Consider the following 18,934-nt stretch of genomic DNA (forward strand, 5'->3'; position numbering starts at 1 on the left):
CAGGGAGATCAGCACTTTCTGAGGTTCATGACTAAACTACACATTGTGTTCATACCAGGGATCCAGTAGGTGGTGCTTAGCTGTGTCACCGACCAAAATAAACATACTAACACTTAATTGGGGATTTTTGTATGCAACTTCATACAAATGTGAAGCAAAACAACTGTTTAAACAAACACATAACACCTTTTCAATAAAGATGTTACCCTTTTATTTCATTTAAATTTCTGTACAGGTCTAGTCATATTTATACACAGTTGTACAAGTAAAACTAAATAAATTGCAAAAGTAAAGCAACACCCTTTACATAATTTCACATGGATGGTTGTGAACCATAAAATAAATAAAATGCACACACACACACACGCACACGCAAACATGCAAACATGCACACACACACACACACACACACACACACACACACTCCCACATGGGATTAGCTGAGGGAAAATAGGGAGCATTCTGAAAATGGGGATTAAAGGGAAAAAATAAAAATAAAAATAAAAACCAACGTCATTCCAGAAAATCGCACACAAGCAGAAGGATCCACACTTGTAACTCAATCAGGCACCTGAACGTGTGCTGAAACCCACGTTAATGCAGAAAACGCATGGGACAAAAGGCACTGCCAGCAGGAACAGCTCGGGTGGTGAGGGTGGAAACACACAGGTAGGTGTGGGTTTTACAGGGAGGTATGTGCTCATAGACAGCAGGCCTCACTTATCTGAGGATTAGAACGAACGTAAGAATGTCTAATGGATTGTCTCTACTACGCAGGATGACCACACACACTAGATGAAATGATGTAAAAAAAAAAAATAAAATAATAATCATATTAGCAACAACGTTAAATCTTTTCACTCTTTTTTTCCAGTGTCTACACAATTCATATGCATTGCAAACATATCATAGCCATGATTATGAGTTTTACATATTTTTTGTTCCTTTTTAGGGGTAAGGAAATGAACTAAAACGCATGCCCAGCCTCAGAGTTGTGGCCCGGATCAAGACGTGCAAAACAAGAAGCTGATTTTTTTTTTTTTATTCTTTTGTTGGTTTGTTATTTTTTTTATCCACCACCTCCAATTCAATTGAAATCCTCTTTGTAAAAGTCAGTCGGCAAGCGTTGGCGTAAACGTCCTCTCTCATTCATAAACAACCCCCAAAACAGCAAGAGTTTGCTCGCAACTAAAAGGCATAAGAGCTGATTCTCATCATCTCTCCAGGGTTCTTATTTGTGGATTTAGGCAGTAAAAAAAAATAAAATAAAATGAAAAATAAAAATAAAGAAAAAACTAACCACATCTGGCATCTGTGGACATGGTGGGACTGAGTGAATTAGAGGAGAAAAACGACAAGCATCTTTCCTACTTCGAATCATCTCACGTATGGGTTAATATATATAAACACATACTAAGAACATGGTGGCGGCAGCATCATGATGCTGGGATGGACAGTAAAAAAAACAAAACAAACACACCATATGATTGTCCTTCAGCTCCAGCTCGATGCAGCTAAAAGTAATCATGCCTTCTCTTTTAATCCTAATCCTATGTGCAGGGCAGATGAGCTGAGAGACTCATGCATAAGTAACACTTGCAGTAGCAGCAGCAGCAGCAGCAGTAGTTGTTGTAGTAGCAGAAGAGAAGGGAAAAGTGTAAAAACCATCGCTGATTCACATCAGTCATAAACGAGATGTCAAGAAGAAGGTTGCAGTTCCAGATCTTCCTTGGCAGGGGTAAACATCTGTTGTCCGGATCCTGTTGTGGGTGCGGTGGGATTGCGTAAGGGAGCCTGCGTACGACCTGAGAAAGTATATGCATCAGCGTGTCTCCTGTCCGTGTCTGAACGTTTGTCGACGAGGAGTCCGAAGGTAAGTTCAGCTCAGGCTCCGCTTCTCTGGACTCAGATCACATGGTGTCCTAAAAGTCCGCGCATCCCCGGGGTCGGAGACATGAGGGGGACGGGGTCAGGGGTCAAGGGTCAAGGGCCGTGCTGTTGAAGGGCCTGCTGCAGCTTCTGTCGGTAAATGGTGTACTTTTGCTGCACGGCTCGCACACGCTCCGCCTCCTCTTTCTCCAGGATGACCAAGAAGTTTTGAAGCTCTGGGACAGAGAACGCGTGCCACTGTGGAACGAAGAGTGAGATCAAAGAAGGACATGAGTTCACTCTTACAGCCTCTTTTTAATGCACTGTTTGTTTTTTTTAACTTTGAATTTATAAAACTCTGCCTTGTAATCCTTTCCCATTTACTTGTCATGTAACTGAAACGATAATGCACATGTACACAGCTTTGTAAATGTGTTCGTGGTCCATTCCTACATTTTATAAGAATCTCAATCTCAATGTGCTTAATTAGGATCTTATTAAATTATAGACCAGACCATGCTTTCCAGAATTTTCTAAACTATTGCACTACTTTGCATCAGCCTGTCACACAAAATCCTAATAAAATACTGCAACTATTGCAGTTGTAATGAAAAAGAGAAAAGCTCTACTCTTGGAAATCATTATGTTTGTACGACCGTGTGTGTTTCAAGGCTCCCTCACCTCAACCTCTCCGGTCTCGTTTTCCTTTAGGACAAAGGTGAGCTGCTCAGGATCTGGTCCTGCTTTCAACCTCAGGACAAGAGGATGTTCAGACAGAGGGAGCTTCTGGAACAAGTCTGTACCGGGACAACAATGAGAAAAATAATAAAATCAGGGATTTGTTGGGCATATTGTGCATTAAATAACACGTGGGAGGTATTTTCCTCACCCTGTCCATCTCTGTGCGTCTGCCTGTACAATGCGAACTTGCGAGGATCGTCCAGCACCATGAACTTCTTCAGCAGGCCCTGTATCACCTCGCTGGTGGTGGTCAGAGAGCCGATGTGGATCTGCTTCACACAGTCGGATGGCAAGTAGAAGGACGTCCGCTTTTCCGTACGCTTCCCCTGCTCTCCATCCTGGTCTTCTGACGGGGCGCGGCCCCGGTCGCCCTCCACCGTGACCGGCCGACTGAGCCGCAGGTGGACCTTAATGAAGCCGGTGAAAGAGCCATCTGCAGCCTGAAGCGCATAACAAAAAGACGACAACAAAGGGGAGAGAGTTTTCAGAACTAAAATACAGTAGAGTCTGCCGTAGCACCGGCAGCACTCATTCCAACACATGAAAGACTTAATGGGGAGAAAAGAACAGTTTTAGAATGGGCTAGTCAAAGTTCAGACCTAATCTGACAAAAGAAAAGTCTGTGGAGTCCCTAGAAGAGAGCTGACAACAAGAGTCGTCCTCCTAATCTGACAAATTTGGAGAATGTCTGCCAGGCAGACTTGGCGAATATTACCAAGTTGACTCCTGAAGGCTGATACCGAATCTAAAGGGGCTTCAACACAGTTTTAAAACTGTGCACATTTTTCGTTGATTTTCACTTGTGCAGAATATCACAAAATACTACCAATTTTCAATAGTATTATTTATTTCCCTGACAAAACATAAACTGCTTTCCCCCGGTATTTACATCAAGTAGTGCAAATATGCTGCTAAACAGCACAAAGTAACAATACCATTCAACCTTATTAGTCGACAGTATGACAATGCTACTTTCAAACACATACTAAAGCAATATGCTCCTTTATTTTTTTCTAACTCATCCATTTGCATTCCTTTACAACAAATGTAACAAAAAATATATAGTGCTTTTTTTCTGATCAGAGCATTCATCTATGATAATTGGATTTGATGGTTTCCTGAACTCACCAGATTCATGCCATTTTCAGACACCTGAGCGTTGTACGACTCTATCTTGGCCTGGACTTCTTCCTCTGACAGCTCCTCAGCGCCTCCTCTCTCCTCTTCCTCCTTTGTTTCACTTTGCTGGAAGGAGAAAGGAAATATCAGTAAGTAAGTCGAGGACTCTCATGGTCTATTCAGTGCTCTATATTTAACAGCAGATGGCGCTGTTACAGTTCTCCCAGTAAAAAACAAACAAACAAACAAACAAAAAAACAAAAACAAAATAAAAATCCTATTGAGGATTGGAAAAGTTGAATGAGCACAAACTTTTTAACCTCTATTTTGTTTAGTCTTTGAAGGAAATATTAAGCTGATAATGAGTCTCCATGCTCTTCCCCACATAGAAAAGCTGCTTTTTTTTTTTTTTTTGCTCGTCATCCATCCTCAACAGTGAGATGACTCAATGCTCCAGCTGTATTTGGAGTCAAGAAATATTGTGAATGGAGCTAATAACACAGTCGACACGAGACGAACGCCTTCCCCCTCGCTCTTATTCATCCCTCTGACAGAGAGACGGGGAGTGAGGGAGGAAACGCATGAAAGGAGGAGAAGGATGGAGGGAGTCAAACAGTGGGAGGCCCTGAGTGAGGGATGAGAAATGATGATAGAATGGCTGCTGAGCATGCCTTAGCAACACAGAGTTTGACTGGGTTATTTATAGTACAGTGGGATCCATCCTCTCTATCTCACAATAGCTTCTTCTCTCCCCTCCTCAGCCCCACCGCCACTTCCCTCTCACTCTTCTACAGTTCGTTTGCATTTTCTGAGGCAGTGGGAGAGCGTGGGAGGAAGAGAAAACATTGTCGGGGGCCGGGGGAGGAGGAGAACGGGGGGATGTCGGGGTCACGGCTGCAGGAAGGGTGAGTTTGTGCCTGAAGTACAGACAGACAGACAGGCTGCAATGAGTCCTGGAGGACAGGAGAGCAAGAGGAGCCCCCGGCATCGTGAGGAACAAAGTTTAAGGACGATTCTTGAGTTTGGTTCAGAAATATTCAATCACAACTTGGTGAAATGGCAAACGTTACTCTGTGCAGGACACACGCTCTTCATATCTTTTGAATATATTTTTCCTGGGGACTTGACATAGACATATTTGGACTTCACGTAACGCGCTGTGTGGCTGAAAGTTATCACCACGGTGACACAAGTTTGTGCAGTTTCAGCAAAGAAGCGCTTGGATATTCAGGGAAGTTAATAAAATCAGACAACGTTTTCTTGACCGGTGATCAGAAAAAAACAAGAAATCTGTATCAGACAGTAAAAGTCAGATCAGCGCATCTACAACATCCCAGTGTGTGAATAATTTTCGGCTCAGCTGAATGCACCATGCAAGCTTTATATGCTTGGGAATGGATTTGGTGTTACTTTAGAGAGCCATCAGGATGTTTTGCTAGTAATTAATTTCATGACCAAAAACAGCAATGATAAAACTCTGTTGGGAAAGAAATAACAAATAAATTTTTTTTGTAGTTTTATGCATAAATTACTCAGAACCTGGCCTCCATGTCTGCAGTGAAGCCGCCATCAGCAAACACTGAAAGTCTATTTTATCTGTTTGTTGCACGGCACCTTGTCACTGCAACATTCAATGCGCGTTTTCCTGTTTTGTGAAATACATCATCGCCATGGTGACCTGTGGTGGCAGCAGCATCGTACTGTGTGAATGCTTTTCTTCACAAAAGAATTGATGGAGCTAAATAAACTCAGCAAAACGTTTTTTTTTGTTTTTGTTTTTTTTTATTACAGATCCTCTACATCTAACCTGACTGAGCTTCAACTATGTTGCAAAGATTCTTGGACTTAAATTTCTGTCTCCCATGTGCAATTTTTTCCTTCCACTTTGCTTGACTTCCCAGCAAAATATCCAAATCTAATATATTAACCATGTTATTACATGCACTGAGAAGTGTCTAATTGTAAAGTAGCTTGCAAATGTATTCATGCCTGCTTAACTTTCCCCCTTTTGTCATATGGTAACAATAAACTTTAAACAAATAATAAAACAAGAGACATACTGTAGAAACGTTCCACCTCTGACCTTTTGTCTTTATCTTTACAGGCCCATAACCTATTGAGTTTACTGACCTGTTCTCAAGCATAAAAAAAACAAAACAAAAAAAAAACACACACAATAAAGCTGTATAAATGTTGCGCAAGTGCCGAGCGCTCCAGGGATGGGAAAAGAATCTGAGGGTTATTGTATGTAGGAGTCGGACTCCTTCCAGAATTCCTCACAGTCGAAAGCAGCGGAGTGAAAGGAGCCTTGCAGGAATTCCTGCGTTTGTATGAGAGTTTCTAAATGTAACGGAGGCCGTGCCCTGCCCTCCCTTTCTGTATACCAGTGAGAGTGATGGGAGCACAATGGAGCAGGACGGTGTGGGTGTAGCTTCGGAGTCCCACAAAGCTACCCGGTTGGGCCGGGTCGCTTTGGAGCTGCTGACCGAGAGTCAGAAGGACGAAAAGCTACGTCTGCGGTAATTACTAGGAGGTCATGTGTTTTCATGGCTTCATGCTCCCTCTGTCAGTACGTACCTTTTCGTTCAAGTAACATGCACACAGAGAATGTTATCTGATTTTGGCTTGAAAAAGTATTTATAATCTTAATATTTTATCACACTATCGCTGTAAAGTACAGTGTGTTTTATTGGGATTTTAAAATCAGCACAAAGGAGTTTATAGCAGTGAAGATGACCGTTTTTGCAAATAAAAATCTAAGTGGGCCATATGTTAGCACACAACCCGTTTTAAACTGACATCTCTAAAATAATCCAGTGCAACTGATTCCTCCTGGAGGGAGTCACCTTATCGAGTTGGGGAGTTAAAAGTTCGCAGTAACCCTGGAGGAGCTGCAGAGATCCACAGCTCAGGTGTGAACGTCTGTCAACGCCTGGATCTGGAATAACTTGTAAGTGACACACAAACGTTCAACTAAGGGTTCTGGTCAGATGGCAATAAAATCTACCATTTCGAACCCAGAACACACCATCACCATGGTAGAACACACCATCACCATGGTGAAACATGGTGGTGGCAGCATCATGTTGTGGAATACTTTGAGTTCATGTATCACATATAATCTAAAAAAAAAACAAAACAAAAAGAAAACAATCTTTAAGTTTGTGGAGGCAAAATGTGAAAGAAGCACCATGAATGCTTTTACAGTTGTTTCAGCTTGTGTTTTCAATCTCTTGTAGAACACGGACAGTTGTTTTGCTTTAGTTGTGAGCATGCATTTGGAAAATTTTCCATCACTTTCAACTCAGAGCAAGGCATGACAGCTGATGACACAGGTGATTCCCTACTAAGTCTATAAAAGCCCAGCCTAATTGCTGAGTGTCCAGCATCTGTTAGCTGGATGTTCAGTCTCTGTCCGGTGAAGATAATAACACTGCAGGTGACAGAGAGCAGACAGATGCCATGTTATCTAATCCATCAGTGTTAGTGTGGCAGGTGTCGTGTGCAAAACAAATGTGTAGGATGTCTTTGACGGCCATGTAAGCGCAACACAGACACACACACACACACACACACACACACATATATGCCATGCAGAACCTGAGGGTGAAATGAATAATTGTTGGTCTGTCTTGCACTGCTGACATGAGACAAGAGAGGTCAGGACAGCTTGAAATGTCAGAGCTGCAGCATGCTCCATGTTTCCTTAATCTGACCAGCTGCTCCTTAACCTGTGACAGTCAATGCCAAATCACACCATCTGTGTTTCCGTGTGAGAATAGATTGCATGTGCTGGTGTACAATGAACGTAGGGTGCCGGCAGAGAGCGTTTGCACGAACACATGCAGATTTAGTTTCACAGCTTTCAGGCTTTCTCACATGCGAGTGTGTGTGTGGGCGTGTTCGTGTGTGTGTATGTAAATGTGTTAGAAGATGCAAAATCATGTTTCTATTCCTTCAGAGAACACTGGCTGTGTTATTTTCCTGGAAATTCAGTCTGACAGTTTTTACATATAATACTACTGATTACTGAATAAGAAAATGCTTTTTCTTCACATCCTTAAAAAAACATAGACGTATAGTACTATGGGTAAATTTCACTCTTTGTAATATGAACCCTCCAACACCATTTAACATATAATTGTGCTTAAATAGTGTCAATGACATACTGCATTTTTAACGGTATTTTTAAATGGTGTTGATTTCAGTGCTGTTGTTGTTTCGAGAGCATTTTCAAGTAATATGTTGATAATGGCTCAATAAATTCAAGTTTGCTCTCTCGAAGACCAATGAGCTTTAATTTTGTAAAGAACACTTTCCACTGGAACTGGAAGAGATATCTTAAATATCCAAAATAAAACTTGACAACCAAAACCAGTAAATAAAGTGGGAATAAAAGCCTCATACAACAGAACGCATAAATATAATGGATTATGATGTCTGTGTAAAAAATGAATCAAAATGGAAATTATTGAGCTCATTTTAATTTATCATGCAATTAACTGATTAATTGTTTGCTGTGACAGGTGTAGAGACTTCTTATAGATTTATAGTCAGATTCAATTACACACAGATTGCCTTCAACAATTAGGTGACTCTTTAAGGTTATTTGGTGACATTAGGTTTTATTTAGGGGTATCAGAGTAAAGGAGGCTGAATACAAATGGGTCCTATATTTAGGGTATGTAGTTGTAAAGGAATGTGAAAAGTTTAGCAAGGAACTGCACATATTCATACACTCTGACTGGATCATGTAACCAAATACTTTCTAATTAAATTATATTGGATCAAATTCAGCTACATAAAGATTACAGTTACTGCAGCGAACTGTGTGAATGTCGCCAAAGTTTTCATGCAAATATGCATGTAAGCTGCAGAGATATAACCCCTCGATTTGCATGCACGTATCCCACGTTCAGCAGCTGCACACCCACCCACACTGGCACATAACATGCATAAACGCAGACTGGCTGATCTGAAGGAAAAACGACGAGCTGTGGAAATAATTCATAAAGGACTGAGATGAACATCTGCCATCTCCGTGTGGATGTGACGGTGTGGATGTAACTAAAAAAAGAAGAAGAAGAAAAAAAAAACCCCACTGACACAAATTTAGCGATTTACGCCTAAAAATAAAAGGATGATGTGTGTATCCACAGGACGCCACTTGGATCTGTTTGTCCCTCTTTTTCATATTCAAATACAGGTAAAAAAAAAAAAGCAGAACACAATCAGTTCCTGATTTGAACGTGTGCAGTCGCTCCCTTCCATATCCTCGCACCCAGGAGTTCAGTTTTATTACAATTAATGCCGCACTGCTTGTCTGTGGATCTGTGTTAACAGGTCTGGCAGATCTGACACCTTAAAACCCCTGCGTCTGTGTCAGCGTGGCAGCAACCCTAACTCTGCGCAGCTGGTGAATTATTCAAAGAATAAACCTTCAGACAAGCAAAGAGAGGCCAGGACAAGGTCAGCGTGAGGCAGCCCGAGGAGCCGCTCATTAATGCAGCCGTCCATGTCGCCGTGCCTCAGTGACAGTCACCCGCCGAGCATCCCGCCCCTACACACACACACACACACACACGAACATTAACAGAACTCTAGAGGGCGAGCAGCCCCGCATGTCTGCTGCTGCTGCTCCATCAAGCAGCTCTGTGTGAAGTGACCGAGTGCAAAGCAGAGTGAAATGTCTCAGAACATGCAAACGGAGCCGACAAAAAACAGAGAGTTGCCATGGCAACCGCAAAGTACCGGTAAAGCGATCTGCACCTTGCACACACACAAAAACGACGACGGCATAAACCCGACGCACGGGCATCGGCGGCGTTTCTACAGAAACCTCTCCCACTCGCAGTGGAGAGGAAGCCATTACGGCGGCTGGCTCAGATCATTAGCATTTCTGCAAACAGTTTTTCTCCGCCGGCCAGCTGGGCTGAGGAGACTGGAGGAGAAGCAGCAGCAGCAGCAGCAGGAGGAGTTCAGTTTCAACTCTGAGTGCCTCAGGTGACAGAGGAAAGAGTTGAAATTGTTTTTTTTAAAGGTAGATCATAGACAAACAGTGCAGATATGTGAAAGTAACTCCCCTCCTGTTCTCTCACACACACCTAGAGGCCTGCTTGAACAACACCACCACTTCCTCTCCAGACTTCTGCTTTCAGGCTGCTTTTTTATTTCATATAAATGACAGTTTTGTTTGTTTGTTTTTTGTTCCCAGACACACTGAATCAAACCGTTGATCTTATCTATCAAAGAGTCTCCCCTCCACCTCTTTTTTTTAATCAACATCTTAATCCATCTTGGAGACAACGATGCAAATCTGTACCTTCGGTGCATGCTTGGGCTTGCGGAAAAACGAGGTCTTGGCGGTGAAAAAAGTGAAGTCCTCGCTTTCGTCGTCCAGGCTGCAGTACCCGCTGCTCATGCTGTTACTGCTGGTCATGGAGGGGGTCAGCACCGTGCTGACGGTCATGGAGAGGTCTTCCAGGACACCGGGGCGGCGGGCGGCTCGAGGAGGGCGTCGGGTCGTCTCGGAACGTGGCGGCCGAAGGGACTCTCAGCCGCAGTCAAGAGTCCGAAAGCATCCAACTGTCCCTCGCTCACCCAGGAGAGGTCAGAGCCGCTCCGCTGGCGCATCCAGTTCAAACGGAGGCCGGCGACGGGCTGGGAGCAGCTGAGCTCGGCTCGGATCCGGCACCGCGAAACGCTGCCGGAGAACGGGACCAGGAAATACAAGAGCGATCACAGACGTGTCACTTCCTCCTCACGAGCCTGTGTTCGAGAAAGCTCTGGTGCTTGCTGTCGCAAGACGGGCTGCGGAGCACCTGGCTGTCGCCGGCTGACGCTCTCTCACGCAGCAGGCCGGGACTCCTTCATGTCCACGGCGGTTCAGAGTCGGCTTACAGCCTGGTGTCAAGTTCAACCCCGCTCACCTGACGGCACCTGCTAAGCCGGCAGACTAATGAAGGCATGCATGCAAAACCACATCCTGTTTCAAGACCGGGCTCTGCGTCACACTGGCGACGGGGCAAACGGCAGCTGGGGTCAAGTTCTGGCTGTGGAGCAAAGGAGGAGCTCAGTGATCCCCACCCGCTTCCGAAGTAGCAGAAGAGATCTCCGCGGAGACGACGAGACGCTCTCCTCCTCTCTCCATCGCTTTGGACTGATTCCTCCCACACAAGAGCCTCTCTTTCTCAATCCTCCTCTCTTTGCGATCGTTTCCCTCCCTCGGTCTCTCTCAGCCTCCCTCAACCATCTGTGGTTTGAGCGTGTTATCAGGCGGAGAGCGCCCTCCCCCTTCTCCCTCCACTCTCTCTCTCTCTCTCTCTCTCTCTCCCCCTCCGTCTCTCTTCCTGCAGGCAACTGCACCCTGCAGAGCACGGCCACTTCCTCTCGCAGAAGACGACGAAAGCAGCAGAGAGGTGGGGGGTGGACGGAGGAGAGACATGAGTAAACAGAAAGAAAAAACGTTGTGATGAGCTGGAGATATGAAGCCTCGCTGCTCTTGTGTGCGCCGTATGTTCGAACGGCGGAGACAGGAAGCAGCAGGGCCGGGAAAGATGGCTGCTAGATTGCTGAAATTATGTCAATGCGTGTTAACAATTGACTCGAAACCAGCAAGACCACCAGCCAGGTGTGTCTAAGTAGGCTAGAGTGTCATTAAAGAGTGAAATTGTTTCTGTAGTTCAACAGGAAAAGTGAAAATCACATGTTATATACAGAGAAAACCGACAGCTCAATTGGGTCAGTCATCATTTTTAATAGAGAAATGTTATGTCACGGTCTAGGCGATAATGAGGAACTACGACTACTGAGGCTAGTTGTTCACAGAGTGCTGTCTCTAAGTATGTTTGTGGAAAGTTGAGTGGAAGGTAAAAGCAAGGTAGAAAAAAAGGTGCACAAGCAGCCTGGGCAAATGAGCAAAAGATCTAGACAACTGATTACAGATCTTTCTGCTTAGATGGAAGTAAATTTATCATTTCATTTTGAAATCATTAGCTGTAAGCCATAACCATCTGAAAGAAACAGAAAAAAAAATCCTTCAGTTGTGTGAAACTAACCTGCATAAGAGCCTGCATAAGATCCTCTTGTTTGAACAAATTACTAAATGGATTTTTCAATTACGTTGTAATTTATTGAAATGCACCTTTAAAAGCTGAGAGATCCCCAATCCTTCTGTCTTACGTCTGCTGATTTTCTGCTGAAGAGACGGGTTTGTGTCGATTTAGAGGAATAAAATATTGATCATTTACCCAGTAAAGGCGACTCCGGTCACCTCTGACCTTACACTGAACACACGATCTGCCCTTTCTCTCTGCTGGTGACCTCCCATGTCAGAAAAGAGCCGAAGCCTCCCCCTATCCTCGCTTCAACCATGATATTGATTCCATCTGAACGAGTTTCGGTAAAGCTGCTTTTTAAATCTTCACCAATGCAGAACTGGTTTCTGTTACGGTAGAACTGATTCACCATTTCACTCGGCATCTGTCCGTAAGCTTTGGCTCTGCTCAAAGGGAACCGCATGCGGATTTGTTCCTCTATAAACGTTAAAGGGGAAGACAGCAAAAAGGGGGGATGCAAAAACTACACACACACACACACACACACACACACACACACACACACACACACACACACATACATACGCGTCTCCGATCAATAAAATTGGTCAGTGCTTTGAATTGTGAGTGCAGCCACAGCAGCATCTGGGCATGTCGGGGCGCGCGGGGATCAATTTTTGCTGAGACACACACAAAGTAACAAAGGGCTGGCAAAAAAAAAAAGCAACCAGACACACAGCTACAGCGATAAAACAGAGCAAATGAAAAAAGGGGGACAGCAGGAAATAAACACTCGTCTTTTCTCTGGTCTGCAGCGTTGCTGCGATATTTTGCGCCAAACCACAGTGTGCACAGAGACAAACCTCAGTCTTATAAATATGTGCAAAACAGAGATTGCACTTGTTTTGCTTCTTTTAGGCATAGCTTATTATGACGAGCTTGTTGTTCATTTGCTTCCAAAATTCAGCTAACAACATTTTATGGGAGGTGTGCACTCCCATAAATGACAGAGGAACTTAAAGAGAAACACACATCTGTTAACAAGCATTATATCCAGCACAATAACTAAAAAGTTGCACCACTTACTCTGTACTCTAGACAAGGGCTGCACAAAATCAGAAAAAAAAGGAATTACGACAGTATGGTTTAATAATGTGATATGGATAGTAATTATGAAAAAAGCCTATTTTCCTGTCCTTATTCTTAATTTTTCTTCATCACATTGTCCCGGTAACTCTTTGCAAGTTTTAGCATCCCAGCCACTAAAAATACACGTCAGGTTTGGGCAGAATTTGCATGCGATTGCTATATCTGCAGACAATGATATTCTCATGAAAAGCCTGCTCTGGTATTGTTGTTGTTGTTGGCTTGCTTCCCTGATCAGTCTCCACGCTTTTATTCATTTCTAGAAACATCCAGTTCATGTGACGTCACCTTTAGTCCCATGTGCTCTCCAGGTATTGATCTTGGGCCATGAGATATTAAAATGTCACAGCGTGTCTCGTCAAAGAGATGTGTGTGCCACAAAGCGTCATTAGTTTGCTGCCAGCATGTGATTTTACCTGGTGTAGTGTGTGCTGGTGATATGGGCCCTACATGTGACATAAGGGCTTTTTAGCTTGTTAGCTTGTACCAGTATGTATGGAGCTGCTACCTGGACAGTTTTTGAGTTGCTGTGTTGATATACGGTGTTAGGATAGAAAAAACACTCTGATTTGTGAGGACGATGGATGTGAATACGTTGACTGGCTAACTGTCATGCACCTTTTAAATGTGATGTTAGTAAAGTTTGCATCTGCTTTGTAGCTTCCTTTAGCTGCTGAACTAAAGAACTATTTCATTTAACATCCATTTGATTGTCTGCAGATTAAAATCCAAACTACTTGAACTGGTCAAACCAAACAATTTCCCCTACAAAAAGATTCTATGAAACACATTTCAAATTAAATAAATATTTACTTTAGGGGGCGTCTTCAATGTTTTTCCTTGAAGATGTGGGGTCCAAATCAGCTACATAAGAACTATGGGTTTGTCAAATCTGACTAAATTATGCTACACTTATTACAGAATGTCTAAAATGATTGAGATCATTAGTTCTCAAGATTGTTGCGTTTTCCAGTCTCGTCTGTTCAGCTTCTCTCCACGACAAAGACACTGACATCACTAAAGCAGAAGTACTCCTGAGTCAGAGCTTCGGTGATTTTCTGCGTGCCCACCCTGGCATCTCAAACCCCCATTTCCTCAGATTTATTGCAAAGGAATGCAATACTTTTGCAAAAATAATGCAAAAGAAAAAGAATCCCCCATTTTCTTTGGGGGGGCTCCATAAATTCAGGCCCTGGCAATAAAGTGGACCGTTTTAAATTTAAACTAAAATACTGATGAGTAAAGGGATAAAAATCAGTGTGAGATTTGTCAGATCCAGGTAAAATATGTCAAATTAATCTAAATCTGTTTATTAAAAAATACCATTTATTAGGATTTTGTCTTTTAGAAGATAAAAGAAGGACAAAAGTCTGTAAAGTCAAACCCTCTTTCATTCTGGGTTTAATTGTTTCCACACTAATGGAAACCTGGAAAACTCTAAAAGCCAATTAGATGGGGGTTTTTTTCCAGCTGTATGAACCCTAAACAGTGTTATCTGGACCCTTAAAAATGTAGTAATCTTAATAGGCTCATCTCTGCCAGCAAAATGCAGATTACACCAACATTGATCCTACAGCCCACTGTAACATTAACTCATAATGGATATAGAACAGATTTACATAATTAACCACAACTCCTTTCATGGCTGATTATTTCAGGATTAATCTGACATAATTACATCTCGACTTTTAGAAATGATTTGAGATTAAAGGAAAATGTTGACCAACATTCACACTAAAGTCGTTCTGTGACGGGGGGTGGGGCTTCGTCAGAGATCAAAGAAAACATGTTGGGATAATGCAGCTTTGCCGTGACTGATGTCCCTTGGGAGAAACAGTGATTAACCTAATTGGTTTCCTCCTTCTGACAGGAAGAGAGGAAGTGAGGCCATCATGGGCCAGAACTGATTCGATAAAGTGAACCCCTGCTGCTGGAGAGAAGGAGATGGGGAGGCTAAAAAAAGAAGAAAAAAAAAATAAAAGTGGGGGAACTGGAGAGTAAGCAACAGAGGAGGTTGTAGGCAGATGTTGATTTAATGTAGCGTCCGGTTCTGGGAACATTCTGTGAGCGAAAAAGGGTATCTGAGCACATAAATAAATCCTGAAGTGATCCTGGATAGCCTATTGTTGGAGCGGAGGACGATTACGTAACAGAGGAGGCTTGGAATGATGACGCAAAGACAACCCTATTAGCTGTAAAGAACTGAGTCATGTTCACCTCGCTCTTCCAACCCAATCCAGATCGTCTCACCTTGCACCGAGGAGCTGCAGAGGAGGAAGAGGAGGAGGAGGAAGAGTGGCCTTTGGGACCTGGGCTGTCTTCTGAGTCTCTGTCCCTCTGGTTGCAGTCGAGTTGGACCTGTCTCTCACACTCCAGGTGACAGGTGTAGCTGCAGTCTGATGGGACAGAAAAACACACATGAGTGCATGCAGTGACCAATCAGCGGGCAGGACTGATAAAATAACATAATTAATGCTCTCCCAGAGGAGTCCCACCAGCAGCGATGCAACATGAGGAAAGTAGGCCAGAATTAAAACATGATTCTTCATAAAGAGGAAATGGCTCCATCTAGTGGTTAGAGTCAGACTCACATATACAATCTGCAGTCTCGCCTTAGGGAGATCTAAACCTTAGAAGATAAAATGTGTTTAGGTGTGAAAAGAGGTTTGACCCCAGATGCCTGCATACAGAAAATAAAGAAAGACAAATAAGTAATAATATTACTTAATAAATGTTAATGTTAAGTCAATCCTGTAAGTGACCATCTCCTACAAGTCTCTTCTGATGCAGGTCCATTGAAAAACTCATAATGGATTTATAAGACATAACGTAGAGCTGGGTTAAATGACTCTAATGTACCACAGCAATGAACTGACTCTTAAAGCTTTTAAGTGATTAAGTATAAAGCAGTTTCGCTGATATACGATATTCAACTCTCATCGGATTCTGGTAAAAAAAAGAAAGAAAAAAAAACACACGGATCAAGCTACTTCCACAAAAACCTCTTAAAATAGCTGTCTTTTGTTCTCCGCCTTTAGGCGAGCTCCACATGTGTGGGTCAGCCTGCTTATGCCTCCAAGACTTTCTTGTGGTCGGAGGTTTTTCCCAGCCTCAGATCTCGCTTCTCCTCAATGACAAAACGGCAGAAAAAAAAGAAGAAAAAAAACAGAAACCATACAGCTTCCCTGGCAAGCACAGCTCTCCTCTAGGGGGAAACGGGAGTCAGATAGTCCTCAGAAACACTTTGTTGCTTCCTCTTATCATTTATTGAAATGGCCTTTTTCTTCAGAAATGTAATTTAATAAAAAGCAAGTAACTATGTATAACTAACAGAAGGTGAAAGAGTAAAAAAAAGATACAATAGCAGAAGTAAATTATGTTTTGCTGTTTTTTTTGTTGTTGTTTTTCATTGACATGCTAAAACAGAACAGGTTTGGTACAGATTAAAACCAACCCAGACCCCTTCTCAAACAATGGGGAGGGGGCTCTAAACCCCTTTTCTCCCTAGCGCTTGACCCCATGTTGGGATTCAAATCCCAATTGTTGTTTATGTTCCATAAGCAACTCTAAACAGGTGGGTTTTAAGTGGAGATTTAAAGGCACTCAGTGTTTCAGCTGTTTTACTGCGGCCTTGTTACCCTCTTCATTCTGACAGATGCTTTGTTGCTTTTTTTAGATCATTTAGCCATTTTTTTGTTGCCTAACAAGTGATATTGAGTTATTCCAGTCCTGGGTGTGGTAAATAAATAAATAAATAAATAAATAAATAAATAAATAAATAAATAAATAAATAAATAAATAAATAAGGCTTATCACAGGTAATTCATGATTTAACAAGAGGGAAGGTTTTTTTTTGTTTGTTTGTTTTACAATAAGACTATGTTGGTTTGGATATCAATTTTCCTTAAACAAATGAAATCCTCAGTTAAAGCTTTATTTTGTATTTATCTAAGTTGTCTTTGATGTTAACATTTGTTTGTTTGTGATCTGAAACATTGAAGCTGGACAGAAAAACAGAAACAGAAGAAATCTGCAAGGTGGAAAATACCTTTTCACAGCCATGCATAAGAAATTTAGCCAAGAAAATCTAAAATGTATAATAAAAAACACTAAGGAATTGTACATTTTGGCCAGCTGAATACCAACAAATTATTTGACTGGATAAGGCATCACAAAGAGATCATATTTCAGCCATCTGATGAATTTTAAAACAAATAAATTCTTAAAAAAATAAGATAAGCCCTTTCTTTCCCCTTCCTCTGCCAACATCAGTGACCTTTTCCACTAGGAAGAACATAACTGCAGCATGACTTGGTGACTTGCACAAAAAACAAAGATCTCTGTGGTTAAAATACAACTTAAATGACTTTTTTTTTAACCCAAGACATAAACTTCAGATAAATACAAAAGAGTTGTAAAGACATGGCGACTATTTCAACTATTTAGCTTTGGTGAGGAATAAAAAAGGAAGACGTGACGAGACACGGTATAATATACACATATAAGGAATACACTGGTAGCTGAAGGTGCCTGCACTGGAACAGGAGGACAGATATAAGTACGTGTGAATGACAGCGACTGGGTTGGCAGATAAACCGGGTGAAGGGGAAGACGCGACCGCCTCGCTGACAGGCGGGGATGTGTCAACCAGAGGGAAGAGTTCAGATAAGAGGATGCGCCACTCATGACATTTGAAGGTCAGATCAGGGAGACAGAAAGAAAGGAAGCTGATGGGGGAAAGGAAAAGAGAGACTCCTTTTCCTGTCTTTGGTTTTCCCTCATCCATATTTACACTAGCGTCACCTCCTCATCTAACGGTTACACTCGTATTCCTATCGCAGCCGACGGAACAACTCGATTCTGCCTCTGTTGGCATCAGTTCAACCCTGAAACGTGAGCGTTGGACAACTCAGCAGAGAGTCTTCACATTGCTTGTTTGCAGTGGCGTGAAGGTATGAAGACTTTCTATGTTGTACTCTAGAGAGAGAGAGAGTGCAATGAACGAACGGGAGAAGCCGCAGCAGGTGATCCGGGAGGCATTCAGTCGGTTCACGGTATGACGACATGCCTGTGGGCGAAGTGCAAAATAAAAGTGAAAGAATGTGAAATAGAAGAAGTGGGGATGGAGTCAGGGATAAGGCTGTTCTTCTTGTGTGGCTTGTTAAGTGAATGTGTGTTTGTTTGTTGGGAGAAGAGGAGGGTTTTCCCTTTTCACTTCAGTGGAAATTCCATAGTTAGCCCCCCTGTCAAATAGAGAAGTTAAGTTGGAATTTCTGACTCACTTACAGAAACTACTGACATTTATTTCATTTTTTTTTTTTTTTACAGACTGGGCCAAGAACAACATTTTACTTCATATTTTTACTTTTGTTTTTGGGGGGGAAAAGAAATGGCCTCCTCGTAGTTTCAGCTTTTTCTTCAGCTGAAAAAGTGTCAACTATGGGATTAGAAAGTCCCTTTGAAAATCAACCAATCCAGCTATTGTCTTCTGCTTATTAGAGGTCGGGTTATAGAGGTTACAGGTCCAGGGGGTACACCCAGACGTTCCTGTTTCCATCGACACTCCTACTATTTCTGGTGGATCCCAAGCTGTCCCTGTAGTGGCGGAGCCAGAAAATGTTCATACTGATTCAGTAGTGGCCAACAACTGATCTGTACCAGAACCGTTTTGAAATACAAGATCCGTATTGTCCAAATAATTCACTATCCCATCAATTTCCTCCATTTAAAGACAACCTATACACATTTATTTGTACATGTATGTTGTTCAAGCGTATTTCACTGCTTACTTGGTCCGCATCAGAGTTCGATTGGGCATTGTCAACTCTACAAACGAGAGTTCAATTAAAGTGGACTAAACGGGACTGGTGTGAATGCACCCCTAGTTTCTTGTCTATTCTCAAATTAATTTCTTGCTTCTTTTTTTTTTAGATTTTTGGCCAATTTCCTGTTGTCTACTTTAAGTGACTTGATGCAAGATTTTTAACATATGTTGGTTTGAA

At 42.4% G+C, this 18,934-nt stretch overlaps 1 protein-coding gene across 1 annotated transcript in view; it reads right to left on the minus strand.

The window, feature by feature from the left end:
- Positions 1 to 1,030: 1,030 nt before the first annotated feature.
- The window catches only part of rassf5 (Ras association domain family member 5), a 32,377-nt gene continuing 14,473 nt past the window's right edge, over positions 1,031 to 18,934 (minus strand). The window contains exons 2-6 of the mRNA XM_007561244.2: positions 15,183 to 15,328; positions 3,739 to 3,855; positions 2,759 to 3,050; positions 2,551 to 2,666; positions 1,031 to 2,127 (exon numbers count right to left, since the gene is read on the minus strand). Of these exons, the coding sequence (XP_007561306.1) occupies positions 1,984 to 2,127; positions 2,551 to 2,666; positions 2,759 to 3,050; positions 3,739 to 3,855; positions 15,183 to 15,328 (815 nt within the window). The 3' untranslated portion in view covers positions 1,031 to 1,983. The remainder of the gene's footprint in view (positions 2,128 to 2,550; positions 2,667 to 2,758; positions 3,051 to 3,738; positions 3,856 to 15,182; positions 15,329 to 18,934) is intronic.

The sequence above is a fragment of the Poecilia formosa genome, unplaced genomic scaffold (genome assembly GCF_000485575.1).
Source record: "Poecilia formosa unplaced genomic scaffold, Poecilia_formosa-5.1.2 Scaffold124, whole genome shotgun sequence".
Classification (NCBI taxonomy): domain Eukaryota; kingdom Metazoa; phylum Chordata; class Actinopteri; order Cyprinodontiformes; family Poeciliidae; genus Poecilia; species Poecilia formosa.